The following is a 13458-nucleotide window of genomic DNA, read 5'->3' as shown; positions in this document are numbered from 1 at the left end:
GTGATATCAGTATATTTTCCACTTGTTGCTGTGGTTTCAGTATTTGTTTTGGCTCCATAAAATGAAATTAGGTCTTCAGGAATAGTTCGTTCTTTCTCAGAAAATGGTTTAAATTAAATAGTATTTTGATGTACATTTTAATGTGCACTACTTCTAAAAGTTTTTTTTAATAATAATATAAATAAAACTAGGTGTTTACTAAGATAAAGGGCTTAGCCAATTTCAGATAAAAGTGTTTTCCATCAGAAGTGGGCTGTGACGGGGCACCTGGATGGCTCAGTCGGTTGAGCATCCGACTTTGACTCAGGTCATGATCTCACGGTCTGCCAGTTCCAGCCCTGCGTCGCACTCTGTGCTGACAGCTCAGAGCCTGGAGCCTGCTTCGGATTCTGTGTCTCACTCTCTGCCCCTCCCCTGTTTATGCTCTCTCTCTCTCTCTCTCTCTCAAAAATGAATAAACATGAAAAAAAAAAAGTAGGCTGTGACACTACAGTGGAAAACAAGCTCAAGCTGACTTTATGAATGGTAAAAATTTCCTTGCCACAATGTGCAAAAGTAGATGCTATTAATTCTAATTTCTCTCGATACAAGGGTAACCATGTCAATGAGATCAATTCTTTTTGTCACATCTGTTGTAGGATAAAAAATATCTACTAACCGCCAAAACTGAATTTAATACAAAATCATGGTTTAATTTTTAAATTTACTTTATTTAGCCCATTGGGTTTTAATTTTTTAGGAGTAGTAAGAAGTGAAATATTGATGGTTTTTGCCCATTGCAATCAGCCAGGGTTAATGTGCAGTTTCACTAAAAAGGACTAAAGTGAAACAAAACAAAACAAAACAAAACAAAATGAGGAGTAAGAAGTGAAATACTGATGGTTTTGCCCATTGCAATCAGCTAGGGTTAAAGTGCAATTTCACTGAAAAGGACTGAAGTGAAACAAAACAAATCACTAGGTATTTATATGTTCAAGATCTTAGAAGCATCTGAAAGTGTTTTTATATTTTATTTTTACTTTTTGTATTATTATTTTTAAAGTAATCCAACCTGGGTCTTGAACTCCTGACTCCTAGATCAAGAGACCAAGAGTCTCAGGCTCTACCCACTGAGCTAGCCAGGCACCCCCAAAGAAGCATCTGGTTACAAAGAAATCACTGAAGGCCTAATGCTGTTACAGTGAATTCCACAACACATAACAATCCAAATACAAGTTCTGAAACGAAGTAGGCTTAAATTCTCCTCTGTACTCTAGCTATGTACTCAGGGCCTGCTTCCTAACCTCTCTTAATCTCAGTTTCCTCATTTTATAAATAGGCCAATAAGGTTGATGTGAGGATTAAAATAATGCATCATAAGGTGCCTGGCACAAAGTTACTCTTTAATCAAAACTGCACAATAGTGTTATACATAAAGGACTAGTTCTCAAGTGTACACTTAAAAATAAATTGTAACCAATAACTTAAATCTACCATTTTTCACAGTGCTACCATTTTTGCTGATATATCAGTGGGATAACGTATTAAAAATTGTACAGACAACTATTTTTAACTCTCATGATCTCTGATAAATCCCAGTCAACCTCTCAGGAAAAAGTAAGGAAACGACCCACCAAAGATTTCTGAAAGTCAGATGATAACAGCTGAACTGTATTTCTCTTTCCTTCTATGCAGGAAATTGATGTAGTAGATTTATGTTGAAAGAAAATTTTTGCCCAAGAAACTCAAATGGGCCAGTGAGGATACTGCAGGTATCAGAACCCCCATGGCTGTAACATGTTACATAATGTCTCAAAGTTCATATTATGGCATGTGTCAGAATTTCCATCCTTTTTTTTTTTTTAAAATCTTTGAACGTTTATTTTTGAAAGGGGGAGGAGAGGGCAGAGAGGGAAGGAGACAGAATCTGAAGCAGGCTCCAGGTTCTGACGTGACAGCACAGAGCCCATGTGGGGCTGGAACTCACAAACCCTGAGATCGGGACCTGAGCCACAGTTGGTGGCTTACCCAACTGAGCCACCCAGGCGTCCCTCCATCTTCTTTAAAGAACAACATTCCATTACACGTATACACAGGTATAAACCTTCATCCCTCCATTGACATATGGGTTGCTTTCCAATTTTCCATTTTGGGTATTGTGAATAATGCTATGACCATAAATATCTTTGAGACACTTATCAATTCTTTGGGGGTATATACCCACAGGTGGAATTGCTAGATCATATAATTGTACGTTTAATTTTTTTGAGCACCCGCCATGCTATTTTCCACCACCACTGCACTATTTTGTATTCCCACCAGCAGCGTACAGGGTTCCAATTTCTCCACATACTCACCACTATTTTTTTTTTTTTACAATAGCCATACCAAACAATGAGTATGAGATAATATGAAGGGAAAAAAAAATAATGCCATCATTCCTAGAAGCAAATGCATTTCACTCCACCGACGGCAGCCAGCCTTGAAGCCTCCTTCTCCGTCCACAGGACCCTCCTCACCACCCACTCCCTGAGAAGGGCGGGATGGGGGAGGGGTGCAGCCTGGCCTCTCTGGAGGGACTGGTCACCGCGGCGGTGGGAGGGCAAAGCCGACTGGGACGTACCCCTCGTGAGCCAGAGCTGGCACCCCGAGAGCAGACGATCTGTGTTGCGGTACCACTGGGACTTCGAGCCCCGTTTCTGACAAGGGTCACAAACAGCCCGGCGGGCTACGGGTCCTAGCATCCCGGCGTGACAAGCCGAAGCGGGCGATAGGCTCTGGCCGGAAGTTCAGGAGCAGCGGGGTTCTGTCGGGGCAAGGCGGAGGGTGTTGAGGGCGGCCGCTAGACCTTGGCGCTAGCATGTTTCCTGGCGACGGGGCGTAGCGGGACGTAGTGGGGCGGGGCGCAGGCTTGTTCTCAGGCGGTGCGGGGGGGTGGGCGCGGGGCGGTCGGTGGAGCCGGCGCATGCGCGCTCCGGGGCTCAGAGGAACCTGTGACCATGGCTGAAGTGCTGGGCGGACGCGCAGTGCGGCAGGTGCGGCTACTCCTGTCGGTGCTGAAGCCAGGGAACCACGTCCCGTATGCTGGGCCTGCAGCCGCATTCGGGTAATGATGCCCGCTTCCCTCCGGGGGCCCCTGCGGCCAGGGTTGCGTGCTGGAGGGCAGTGGGAGGACAACGCGCCAGCCAGGAGGCGGGCGGGCAGGGCGGTGCGGGTTGCTGCCGTGGGCGCAGCCTCGCTGCCCTCTCGCCCTTTGCTCCAAGACCCGAGCCTGTCCCACGTGGGTGCGCGGGAGGCGGTGGAAGTAACCACTTCTGCTGCTCCTGGCCTTGGCACTGCAGCCGTGCGTCGGCTTCAGTTCTGTGACTCGAGAGCCCTAAAGGACTTGGGTGATGGAGTCCAAGCCCCTCATTGTGGAGACAAGAGACCCGGGGAGGTAACGTAATTTGCCCATAGTTACAGACACACTCATGACCGAGATTAGAATCTCAAACCCTTCATTCTTAGTTGGCTGCTCTGCCCTGTGTCTTCACACCCTCAGGGCTCCAGTGTCTCCTGCTTCTTATATCAAAAACCAGCCTGAGAATCTCCTTAACCTATGAGCTGTTGTAGTCAGGCCCAAGCCCCTGAGTCATCGTTGTCACCTTCTTGTTCTTCTTTCCCCCCCCCCCCCCCCCTTATTTTGAACTGTAATGTGCAAAAAAACCACCTTGGGAACCTGGGAAAATTCACAATCCTTGGCCTGACTCTCAGAGCTTATGGTGTAGGTGGAGAAAGCCAAGAATCTGCCTTTTTCTTTTCTGACCCTCCCTATCCCTCATGCATATTTCGAGATAAAACAACAAAAACAGCTAGATTAATCTCTGACCTACCGTCTTTTTTTTTTAATGTTTATTTATTTATTTTATTTATTTATTTTAAGGGAGAGAGGGAATCCCAAGCAGGCTCCACGCTCAGTGCAGAGCCCCACTTGGGGCTGGACCCCACAACCATGAGATCATGACCTGAGCCAAAACCAAGAGCCCCAGGCTTAACGAACTGAGCTATCCAGGCGCCCTCCCCCTTTTTTAAATGTCTGACCTGTCTTAAAAATGGGTGCCCTTGGCCCCAAGAGATACTAAGCAGAAAATGTAGTTAGAACAGCATGAAACTTGCTTTACTTTATTCTCTCTACCTGTACACAAATGTACACAGGATATATGCAATTAACTGCTGATGGATCAGTTCCATTTATAGGAAAAGTCAAATGCTAGATGGGTACCTGGCATTCAGAATTTGAGTTGATCTGGGGCGCCTGGGTGGTTCAGACGGTTAAGCAACTGACTTAGGCTCAGGTTATGATCTCACGGTTTGTGAGTTCGAGCCCCACATTGGGGTCTGTGCTGACAGCTCAGAGCCTGGAGCCTGCTTTGGATTCTGTGTCTCCATCTGTCTCTGCCCCACCCCTGCTTGCACCCTGTCTCTCAAAAATGAATAAAGGTTAAAAAAAAAATTAGAATTTGAGTTGATCTAATGTGGAAACTTCTCATTTGAAAGTTTGATTTGGAAGGAGAAGGGAAAAATCTGACCAGCTTTAAATTTTTATGTTGTGATTAACTAGTTCTTGAGTTTCATATTTGATTTATTTAAATTCTTTTTAAATATTTTAGAACTTTTAGAAGACTTTTGGGACTATTTTAATACAGATGGAAAAATATGTCAATGTTCACAGCTGTATAAATCTACATGGAAAAATGGAAATTTATCCAGTTTCCAATTTGCAGAAAGAGATTGAAATAAGGTTACTATGTGCCAGTACCCAAGTTAAGATAGGTTATTTCATGGTTGCAGGAAGGCCCCATCCATTTAATGTAAATCATTCTTCCTAAAACATCTCTGAAAAACCAGTTTCTCTGGATTTCAAACTGCCATTTCATAAATGCATTTGCAAGTTGACATTACATGTAATCAGAGAAAACCAGCAGTGGTATTCGTTAATCCTGAAATGAGGCTGCAGCCCAGTGTAAGCAGGTGAAAGCGCTGCTTTTAAAACCTTTGCCTCAGAACAGCCGGTGCCCAACCTACACTTGAGTTGTGTTCCAAAAGCTTGTTTTTGTAAGTCTGTTGTTTGGAACTCTCTTTTTTATTTTGTAGTCTGTAAAGTGGTTTGTTCCAGGACCGGGTAAGAAGGCTTTTCTACCTGCAGTTGTATGTCACGTACAGTTACAGTATTAGTAATTTATAGAACCTAACAAGCTGTCGGAAGAAAACTGTTTTCTGAGTTCAACCTTGGGATGATCTGCCTGAGAATCAAAGACCCTCCTTTCCCTGGCACTGCCTTGTTCCTTCTGTCTGGCAGTCCGGGTGAGTGGCCCCAGGGCTAGAGCCCTGTTGGGGACTTTGTTCAGCTTCCAGGTTACAGAAAAAACAAGGCCTCTGGTGTTTACAAGGCTGCATTGCTACTTCCTAGCTGCACAAATGTAAGCAAGTTACTTAACCTCTTCGAGCCAAGTGCCTTGCACTTCTGAGGATTTGAGACAATAAATGTACAAGTCCTGGGATATAATAATAATTCACTAATTAGTAGCTACAATTAGTAATGATACAGATAAGAATATCTAATAAGGCAGTGTGTAAAAGATGCAAAATAAGTCCTCAAAATTCATTTAATTCCAAGCCCTAGGGGGTAGCTAATACTTTATTAGAGCTAATGGTTACTTTGGAAAAAATATACAACAGAAATAGCCGAACATAAGAGATACAGAGAATGTGTAGGACTTTCAAAGTGAGGATGTGTTTTATTAATTGACCCCATTTTTCTTTTCTTTTTTTTTTAATTTTTATAACATTTATTTATTTTTTTGAGAGACGGAGGGTGGGGGTAGAGAGAGAGGGAGACACAGAATCCGAAGTAAGCTCCAGGCTCCAAGCTGTCAGCACAGAGCCTGATGTGGGGCTCAGACTCACAAACTGTGAGATCATGACTTGAGCTGAAGTCAGATGTTTAGCTGATTGAGCCACCCAGGTCTCCCTACCCCATTTTTATTTCTTTTAAAAAAAAAAATTTTTTTTTTAACGTTTTTATTTATTTTTGAGACAGAGAGAGACAGAGCATGAACAGGGGAGGGTCAGAGAGAGGGAGACACAGAATCTGAAACAGGCTCCAGGCTCTGAGCTGTCAGCACAGAGCCCGACGCGGGGCTCGAACTCATGGACCGCGAGATCGTGACCTGAGCCGAAGTCGGCCGCTTAACCGACTGAGCCACCCAGGCGCCCCTACCCCATTTTTATTTCTAAGCAAAGGGCAAAATGCCAAAGGCTCTGATGTCATACACTCAGGTATAAATAACTAGTAATGTGACTGGGGCAAGTTGCCTAAACACTCCAATCTTCAGGTTCCTCAAAGGTAAAATTAGGGTAAATATAATGTAAGCTGTTAATAGAGTTCATTATTTAGCTTAATAATGAAACTAAATGTGAGTTTTAGTTTATTTTCCTCAAGCTGTTAAATTCTTGCTTTCCACCACAGTAAACTTTCCTTCTTTGAAGGGAGCAGCTCAAGCTCCCTCAGTCCGGAAGATATTGTGTTGTATTGCTCCTGACCTTCTTCTAACCCTTTCACAAAATTGCCTATCCAGCCACCCAGAAAAAGAGAGTCAAGGACAAATATGAGGTAAGATATAGGCTATTCTAGGTGAGCGTGCCTTCCTATATAGGCTGTTTTCAATAGGGAGATAGGATTTTTTTTTTCCTTCTACAAGAAATTAACTCAGTATAGTTGTTCTCAACCTTGGTTGCTTATTGGAATCTCTTGGGAAATTAAAAAAAAAACACAGATACTTGTATCCCACCACAGAGATTTTGATTTAGTACAGTCTGGGCATCTGGAGATTTAAATTTGCCAGATGATGCAAATCTAAGTTTGACCCTCACTGATATAGTGGGAAGTTGGAAATATTCTCATAAAAAGGGGCTGATTAGCAGCTGTGTAGATGTTGGTTAAGGTGTGGGGAACTTAGTGTCTGATGTCTGCACCCTCAGGATCTCCTGTATCCCCCAACTTCTCTGTCATAATACTAGGCAAACTGCATAGTACCTGCTAGTTGCAGATTTAATTATCTGTCTTTCCTGCCAGCCTCTAAACTACATGGAGGGCCCAAAGCAATAGGAGTTTAGGAAGTACATGAATGAATGAATAAATAGTACAGGAGAGTTTTGGTGTTACTGAAAGCACATGTCAGTGTGCTCACTGCAGCAGCACACATACTAAAATTGGACTGATACACAGAAGATTAGCATGGCCCCTGTGCAACGATGACACGCAAATTTGTGAAACCTCTCATATTTAAAAAAATAATAGAGGGGTGCCTGGGTGGCTCAGTGGGTTGAGCATCCGACTTCGGCTCAGGTCATGATCTCACGGTCCGTGAGTTCGAGCCCCGTGTCGGGCTCTGTGCTGACAGCTCAGAGCCTGGAGCCTGCTTCAGATTCTGTGTCTCCCTCTTTCTCTGACCCTCCCCCATTCTCTGTCTCTGTCTCAAAAATAAATAAACATTAAAAAAATAATAAAAATAAAAAAAAATAAAAGAAAAAGGAAGCACCTGTCAGGGTTCTGCCCCAGTCATTGAGTGATAGTCTCTCCCAGGATTGTCCTAGGCAGTTTATATATATATTTTAAATGTTTTATTTTTTTGAGAGAGTGCAAGCAGGTGAGGGGCAGAGAGGATCCAGAGTGGGCTCTGCATTGACGGCAGCGAGCCTGATGTGGGGCTTGAATTCCTGAACTGTGAGATCATGACCGGAGCCTAAGTCAGAGGTTCAGCCGACTGAGCCACCCAAGACACCCAATAGACAGTTAATGGTTTTAACTCTCCACAGGTGATTCTAATGAGCACACCTGCTTAAGAACACCTGGGTTAGAGAAGCAACGTGATTATTAGGGAGAAAGTGGTGGTAAAGATGGATTGACACCTGAAAGATTCATTTTTGGTCTTTATAAATTTTCTGAAGTTTTGTATCCTTTTTCCTATGTGAGAGTTTGATTGTGGTTCAAGTAATAAGCACATTTCAGGGCCATCAAAGGCCTGGTCTCTGCAGCCTGATTTTTCTTTTAACACACATAACGTGAGGCCTGAATTATTGTCCAAGAGCCCCTTGATAAGCTGGAGAAAAAATGCTTTACTCATTTCATTGGTCTTATATTTATGTGAAAATAAATCATTCAGTAATTCTGTTTTTTAATAAAATGCTTTTTCTTGTATTTGTAATTGATTTGCTTTGATTTACTTTCATTCATAAACAGTTTTCTGCCCTGTTTGCTCCACCTGGAGATTGATAAAAGGTTTTTGGCAGCCTCCATTAACCCCAGTGGGTGGGCTGATATGATAGTGGCATGTACCTCTGGTGTGGTGACATACAGGATGTTGATGACAAGGCACTAGGGGCATTTTCTTTCCCCTCAGCCTAGCTTCAAGCCCCCTTGGCATTTGGCCCCAAATTTTGCTCACTCTTTGCCCCCGTACCCCTGCCAGACTGAACACTGCCTTTCCCCTGACATATATCCCTTGCTTCCGGGCTTTTGATCATGCTATTTCTTCTTCTAGGAGCACCCTCCCCACCACATTCTTTTTTTCAAAATTTTACTCCTCTTGGAAGTTAATTCAAATGCTACTTTTTCACTCCTCTTCAGATACCTCTACTCAACCCTGATAATGGTCTCTGTCTCCCTTCTTTTTTAAAAAAAATTTTTTTTAATGTTTGTTTATTTTTGAGAGAGAGACAGAGCATGAGCAGGGGAGAGGCAGAGAGAGAGGAGAGACAGAATCTGAAACAGGCTGCAGGCTCTGAGCTGTCAGCACAGAGCCCGACGCGGGGCTTGAACCCATGAACAGCGAGATCATGACCTGAGCCGAAGTCGGACGCTCAACCAACTGAGCCACCCAGGTGCCCCTGTCTCCCTTCTAAAACCATCTTCTGCCTTAGTAAACCCTTCCCTGACATTGAGTTCCATTATGCCAAATCTAGACTACATGGTTTTTACATTCATTTTAGACAACCAAAAGATGGGATGGGGTTAATTGAGAGGAAAAGTTTGGAACAGGGAATCCAAACACAGGTATAGCAAAATGCAAAGGGAATATAGAGGTTTTTTGCAGAAGAGACTTCAGAATGATCATGAAAGCTGAAGGAAAGGAAGCCCCTGGAAGGCAGTGCCCTTGTGGGGGCCCCTGAACAGATGCACCTAGTGAGAGCACACCCAGCCATGAAAACTTGGACGTTGAGAAAGATATTGTGCATAACCTCCTCACGGCACAAGATGATTCTTACAAGCATTCTTGAATACCGCCAAGGAAGGGAGACCCTCAAAGATCTTTAGGGCATGAGGTGTAATAAAGGTACATGTTATCACTAACATGAGCCATGCAAATGCTAGTCACCTCTAGTTAGGGAGCTGCCTCATTCCTGTGTGGTGAATATAGGAAACACTAATAACTTGTTCCAACCGGGCTCCTCATGCTTCTTGTCTCAGTCATAAGCTATGCCTCCCCGACAGATTGCAGAGCAAATCTCTTGTGTCTTTTATCTTCTACTAGATTGTGGGCAAAACAGATGTGTCAATAAATGTGGAAATGAATCTTTATTACTAGAGTGTTACTTGCTTTTATCTGGATCCTAGAGCCAACAGTAAAAATGAATGACTCAGAAGAATAGGACATTGATAAGTAACATGGCAGTGTCAGTATGCCACCACGCTTGTTCAGTGGCTTTGTTACTGCTCCTCATAATTTTCCTATAGGTAATGAGCTTATGGTTATGTCCCAGCTTTATTACCACCCAATTCTGTCATATTTGCAGAAGTTGTGTTAAGACTTGGTGTACCTGCATTCAGCACATCCGTTTCTGCATGCTCATTTGCAATGGGCGATGACATGAAACCCAAAGAGGAAAGAGCACCTCATTTTGTAAAAAGTGCTTCATTTCAATAAGCATTTTAACTAACTGCAGAAATAGGGGTAAAGAGTATGTAAAAGAAAAAGAGAGGCAGCGGTTAATTTAAATTCCTTAATATTCTGTGTGGAGAATAGAAGCACCTCCTCGCATCTGTCTTGGCATACCAAAATGTCCCTTCCGTGTGTCACTCAGCTGTCTGGGAAATTGGTGGGGAGGCTGTTAGGGCCTGATGCAGGAGCCATGTATGTGTTCTATTGCTATATATCCCTGCATAGTCGTTCTAGAGCTTCTGGAAGAGCAGGAGAGGACAGTTTCTTCAGAGAAGGACCCTTGGTAAGGTACACATGTGAGTCAGAACAGACCCTGGCCTTGATTCTGGCCCAAGGTGCACTTCTGTGCCAACATGCCCAGTTAGATCCTGTGTCGGAGGTTTTGGGCCAAGAAGGGTCCACGGTACAGGGGAGGGCTCTTGGGATGGAAGCTTATGGACCTGGCTGTTTAACAACACAAATATTTCAACATGTTAAAAACCGGTCTGGGGGCACCTGGGTGGCTCAGTCAGTTAGGCGGCCGACTTCGGCTCAGGTCATGATCTTGAGGTCCGTGAGTTCGAGCCTCGCGTCGGGCTCTGTGCTGACAGCTCGGAGCCTGGAGCCTGTTTCAGATTCTGTGTCTCCCTCTCTCTGACCCTCCCCTGTTCATGCTCTGTCTCAAAAATAAATAAAACGTTAAAAAAAAAACCGGTCTGGCCATAGCAGTGCAGACAGGCATTCCTGCTAAGAATGCTTCTGTGGCTGGCTAGAGAACATGAGAGGCCATATTCCTAAAGGACTGCCTGGGGACCCCTGAGACCATCTCACCTTTAGGAAATCTGTCGATGCAGCTGAAGTTCAGGTAATCCCTTTAGATCTGTTCCAAGGTCTGCCCTGTTGTTGCTGACCCTAATGTTCCATTGTGTGGAGCTCTTGTGTCAGCCTGCACACTGGCCCCCTGGCTTCCAGCTCACCAGGCATGTGCCCATGGGACCTGTGTGGCCACTGGTTGCAGCAACATGTCAGTACTTTTGTAGGGTAAGTCCTGGGATGGTGTTGTAGGATATTCACATATGAAGGCACAGTTCAGATCTGCAGTCTAGAAAGGTCCCTTTTCAGGTTGGAAAAACTTAAGCACACATCAGAGTAATCCAAGAAGCCTGAGGAGGGTCCTGGAGCTGACGCGGGTATGTAAAAGGACGATTTTGTCATATTAACATTTGTGCTAAATAATTTTTCTTTGGGGATGGGATTTTTCTCTTCCAGCACCTCAGTAACCTCTGCTAAAGTGGCTGTGAATGGTGTCCACTTGCATTATCAGCGGACTGGAGAGGGAGAGCATGCGGTCCTGCTGCTTCCTGGAATGTTGGGTCTGGAAGTTTTTTCATGGAATTTGCATGCTGTGTAGTCTAGGATGCATTCACAATAGTAGATGCCAAATGTTGATTATTAACTTTAGTGTTTTGCTGAAATGCTTTAAGTGTTTTATTTATTTATTTGTGAGAGAGGGAGGGAGACGCAGAATCTGAAGCAGGCTCCAGGCTCTGAGCTGTCGGTGCAGAGCCTGACACGGGGTTTGAACCCATGAACCATGAGATCATGACCCGAACCAAAGCCAAACGCTCAACTGATGAGCCCCCCAGGCACCCCTTAAATGCTTTAATATTTGCTACAAATTTAAGTGACTCAGAAAAGAAAGGCAACCTTCTACTCTATGTAATCTCTATTCCTTTAAATACCCGGGTTTTTTTCTCCTACAGACATACTGTGTAGTTGCCTACAATTTGGGAAGATGATAGAAGTCGAGGAAAGGGGTGTGGGAAGAAGGGATAGATGAAGCTAGAAGATGAGCTAGTGACCAACCATCCCAGTGTGCCTGGAATTGAGGGGTTCCAGGATACAAGACTTCCAGTGCTAAAACATGGATTGCCCTGTTGCAGTTGATTATATGCTCAATTAAAATAAGAGCTAAGAACAAGCTTAGTTTAAAGCCTTTTTGTAAATCAAAATTAAATTGGCATGAATGGAGCATGGTGAAGCCAACTGAATCTGTCTCATTTTCCAGATAAGTAATTTACATGTAGACAGTTTAGGGGGATAATTTCCAGCAATCCCAGGACATCTCAGATTTGGTTTTAAGGGCTTTAATATTGTTTTGACTTAGTTAAATAATCCCAATATATACTATTTCCTTATGACTTTTTTCTTCTAAAATAAAATGCTAAAATTTTCAATTACTTGATGGTTCCACTTGACTGAGCCTTAGCTGATTGTGGTACTATTGTAGCTATTGAAGCATCTTTGTCTAGATAGTATTTAGTATTTTTTTTTTCCTCCTAAGCGTTTGTAACAAAGGAGGAGATTTACTCCATTGACTGGTGTAGGTCTAAAGGTATCTGTAAAGTAGTGAACAAGTTACCGGCTTAAATTTCCATTATTTCAGTATTGTGATCGTGATCCAGGTATAAAAAACTTTTCATAACTTAATTTCTTTATGTAAAATGTTAACCTGATCCCCAAATTAAAAACAGTGAGATTCTCTCTTCCAGTCCTCTGTCACCTAGTACCCAGTACCCTTCCCCACAGGCAACCAGTATTGTGTTTCCTTCTCAGGTATCATATACTGGTAACTATTCCTTAAAATAACTTTTTAAAGGTTTTAGTATTCTTTAGTATTTAGTATTTGGTATTCAGATGTATACCTGTGTGCCAGAAAGGAAGCGTCTCATCATTTCTGAAATTGGTCTTGAGATAAACTGTTCCCTTTTCCCACCTTCTCACCTCCTGCACCTCCTTCAGGGTGGTTCCCATGTGGAAGTCTCTTCAGCCCAGGGACCACAAGAGATGCTTCGTGTGTCAGAGCAGTAGACATGCGCTTGAAATCCATTTATATTTTTGCCTTAGGTTTCCTGAATAATTTATTTACCTGATGTTGAGAAAGATAGATCTTTCCAGGAAGAATGGTAGTCCTATAATAATTAACATTATCCTGTAACAGAATCCTGTAACATCTTGAAAGACATTTTCTAATAGTAGCTTGTTTATCAAGCAAGATGTTCAGTATCCATGTGTGGCCTGAGCTACAAGTTCTTAGAAAGTAAGCAGACTTTAAAAATGAAACGCTGGGGCACCTGGGTGGCTCAGTCGGTTAAGCGTCCGACTTCAGCTCAGGTCATGATCTCACGGCCCGTGAGTTCGAGCCCGACGGGGCTCTGGGCTGACGGCTCAGAGCCTGGAGCCTGCTTCGGATTCTGTGTCTCCCTCTTTCTCTGACCCTCCCCTGTTCATGCTCTGTCTCTCTCTGTCTCAAAAATAAATAAACATTAAAAAAAATTAAAAAAAAAAATAAGTAAAAATAAAAATGAAATGCTGACTGGTCCCTAGACTGGGCTCCTTGAGAGTCTGGCCTTCCAGGCCACATGCAGTAGGTGTGTGCACACAGTGGCCGTGACCTCGCAGGTGGGCTGGGAATTGCCAGTCAGGTCCACCACAGGCTCAAGAACATGGTTCTGCTGGT

The 13458-nt window shown here is 43.5% G+C and overlaps 1 protein-coding gene and 1 non-coding gene across 4 annotated transcripts in view; both read left to right on the top strand.

Annotated features, from left to right (window-relative positions):
- Positions 1–2966: 2966 nt before the first annotated feature.
- The window catches only part of BPHL (biphenyl hydrolase like), a 38343-nt gene continuing 27851 nt past the window's right edge, over positions 2967–13458 (top strand). For 2 of the 3 annotated variants that reach the window (XM_047859665.1, XM_047859663.1), the window contains exons 1-2: positions 2967–3085; positions 11208–11311. In XM_047859665.1, coding sequence (XP_047715621.1) covers positions 2979–3085; positions 11208–11311 — 211 coding nt within the window. In that variant the 5' untranslated portion in view covers positions 2967–2978. Of the gene's footprint in view, positions 3086–3194; positions 3416–11207; positions 11312–13458 lie in introns of those variants that run through there. The other variant, XM_047859664.1, reaches the window with a different exon arrangement.
- LOC125166865 (U6 spliceosomal RNA) lies at positions 7201–7307 on the top strand. Its single transcript, XR_007152574.1, has one exon. It is a non-coding gene; the product is annotated as a U6 spliceosomal RNA (small nuclear RNA).

The sequence above is a fragment of the Prionailurus viverrinus genome, chromosome B2 (assembly GCF_022837055.1).
Source record: "Prionailurus viverrinus isolate Anna chromosome B2, UM_Priviv_1.0, whole genome shotgun sequence".
Taxonomy (NCBI): Eukaryota; Metazoa; Chordata; class Mammalia; order Carnivora; family Felidae; genus Prionailurus; species Prionailurus viverrinus.
This window is presented reverse-complemented; position numbering and strand designations above follow the sequence as displayed.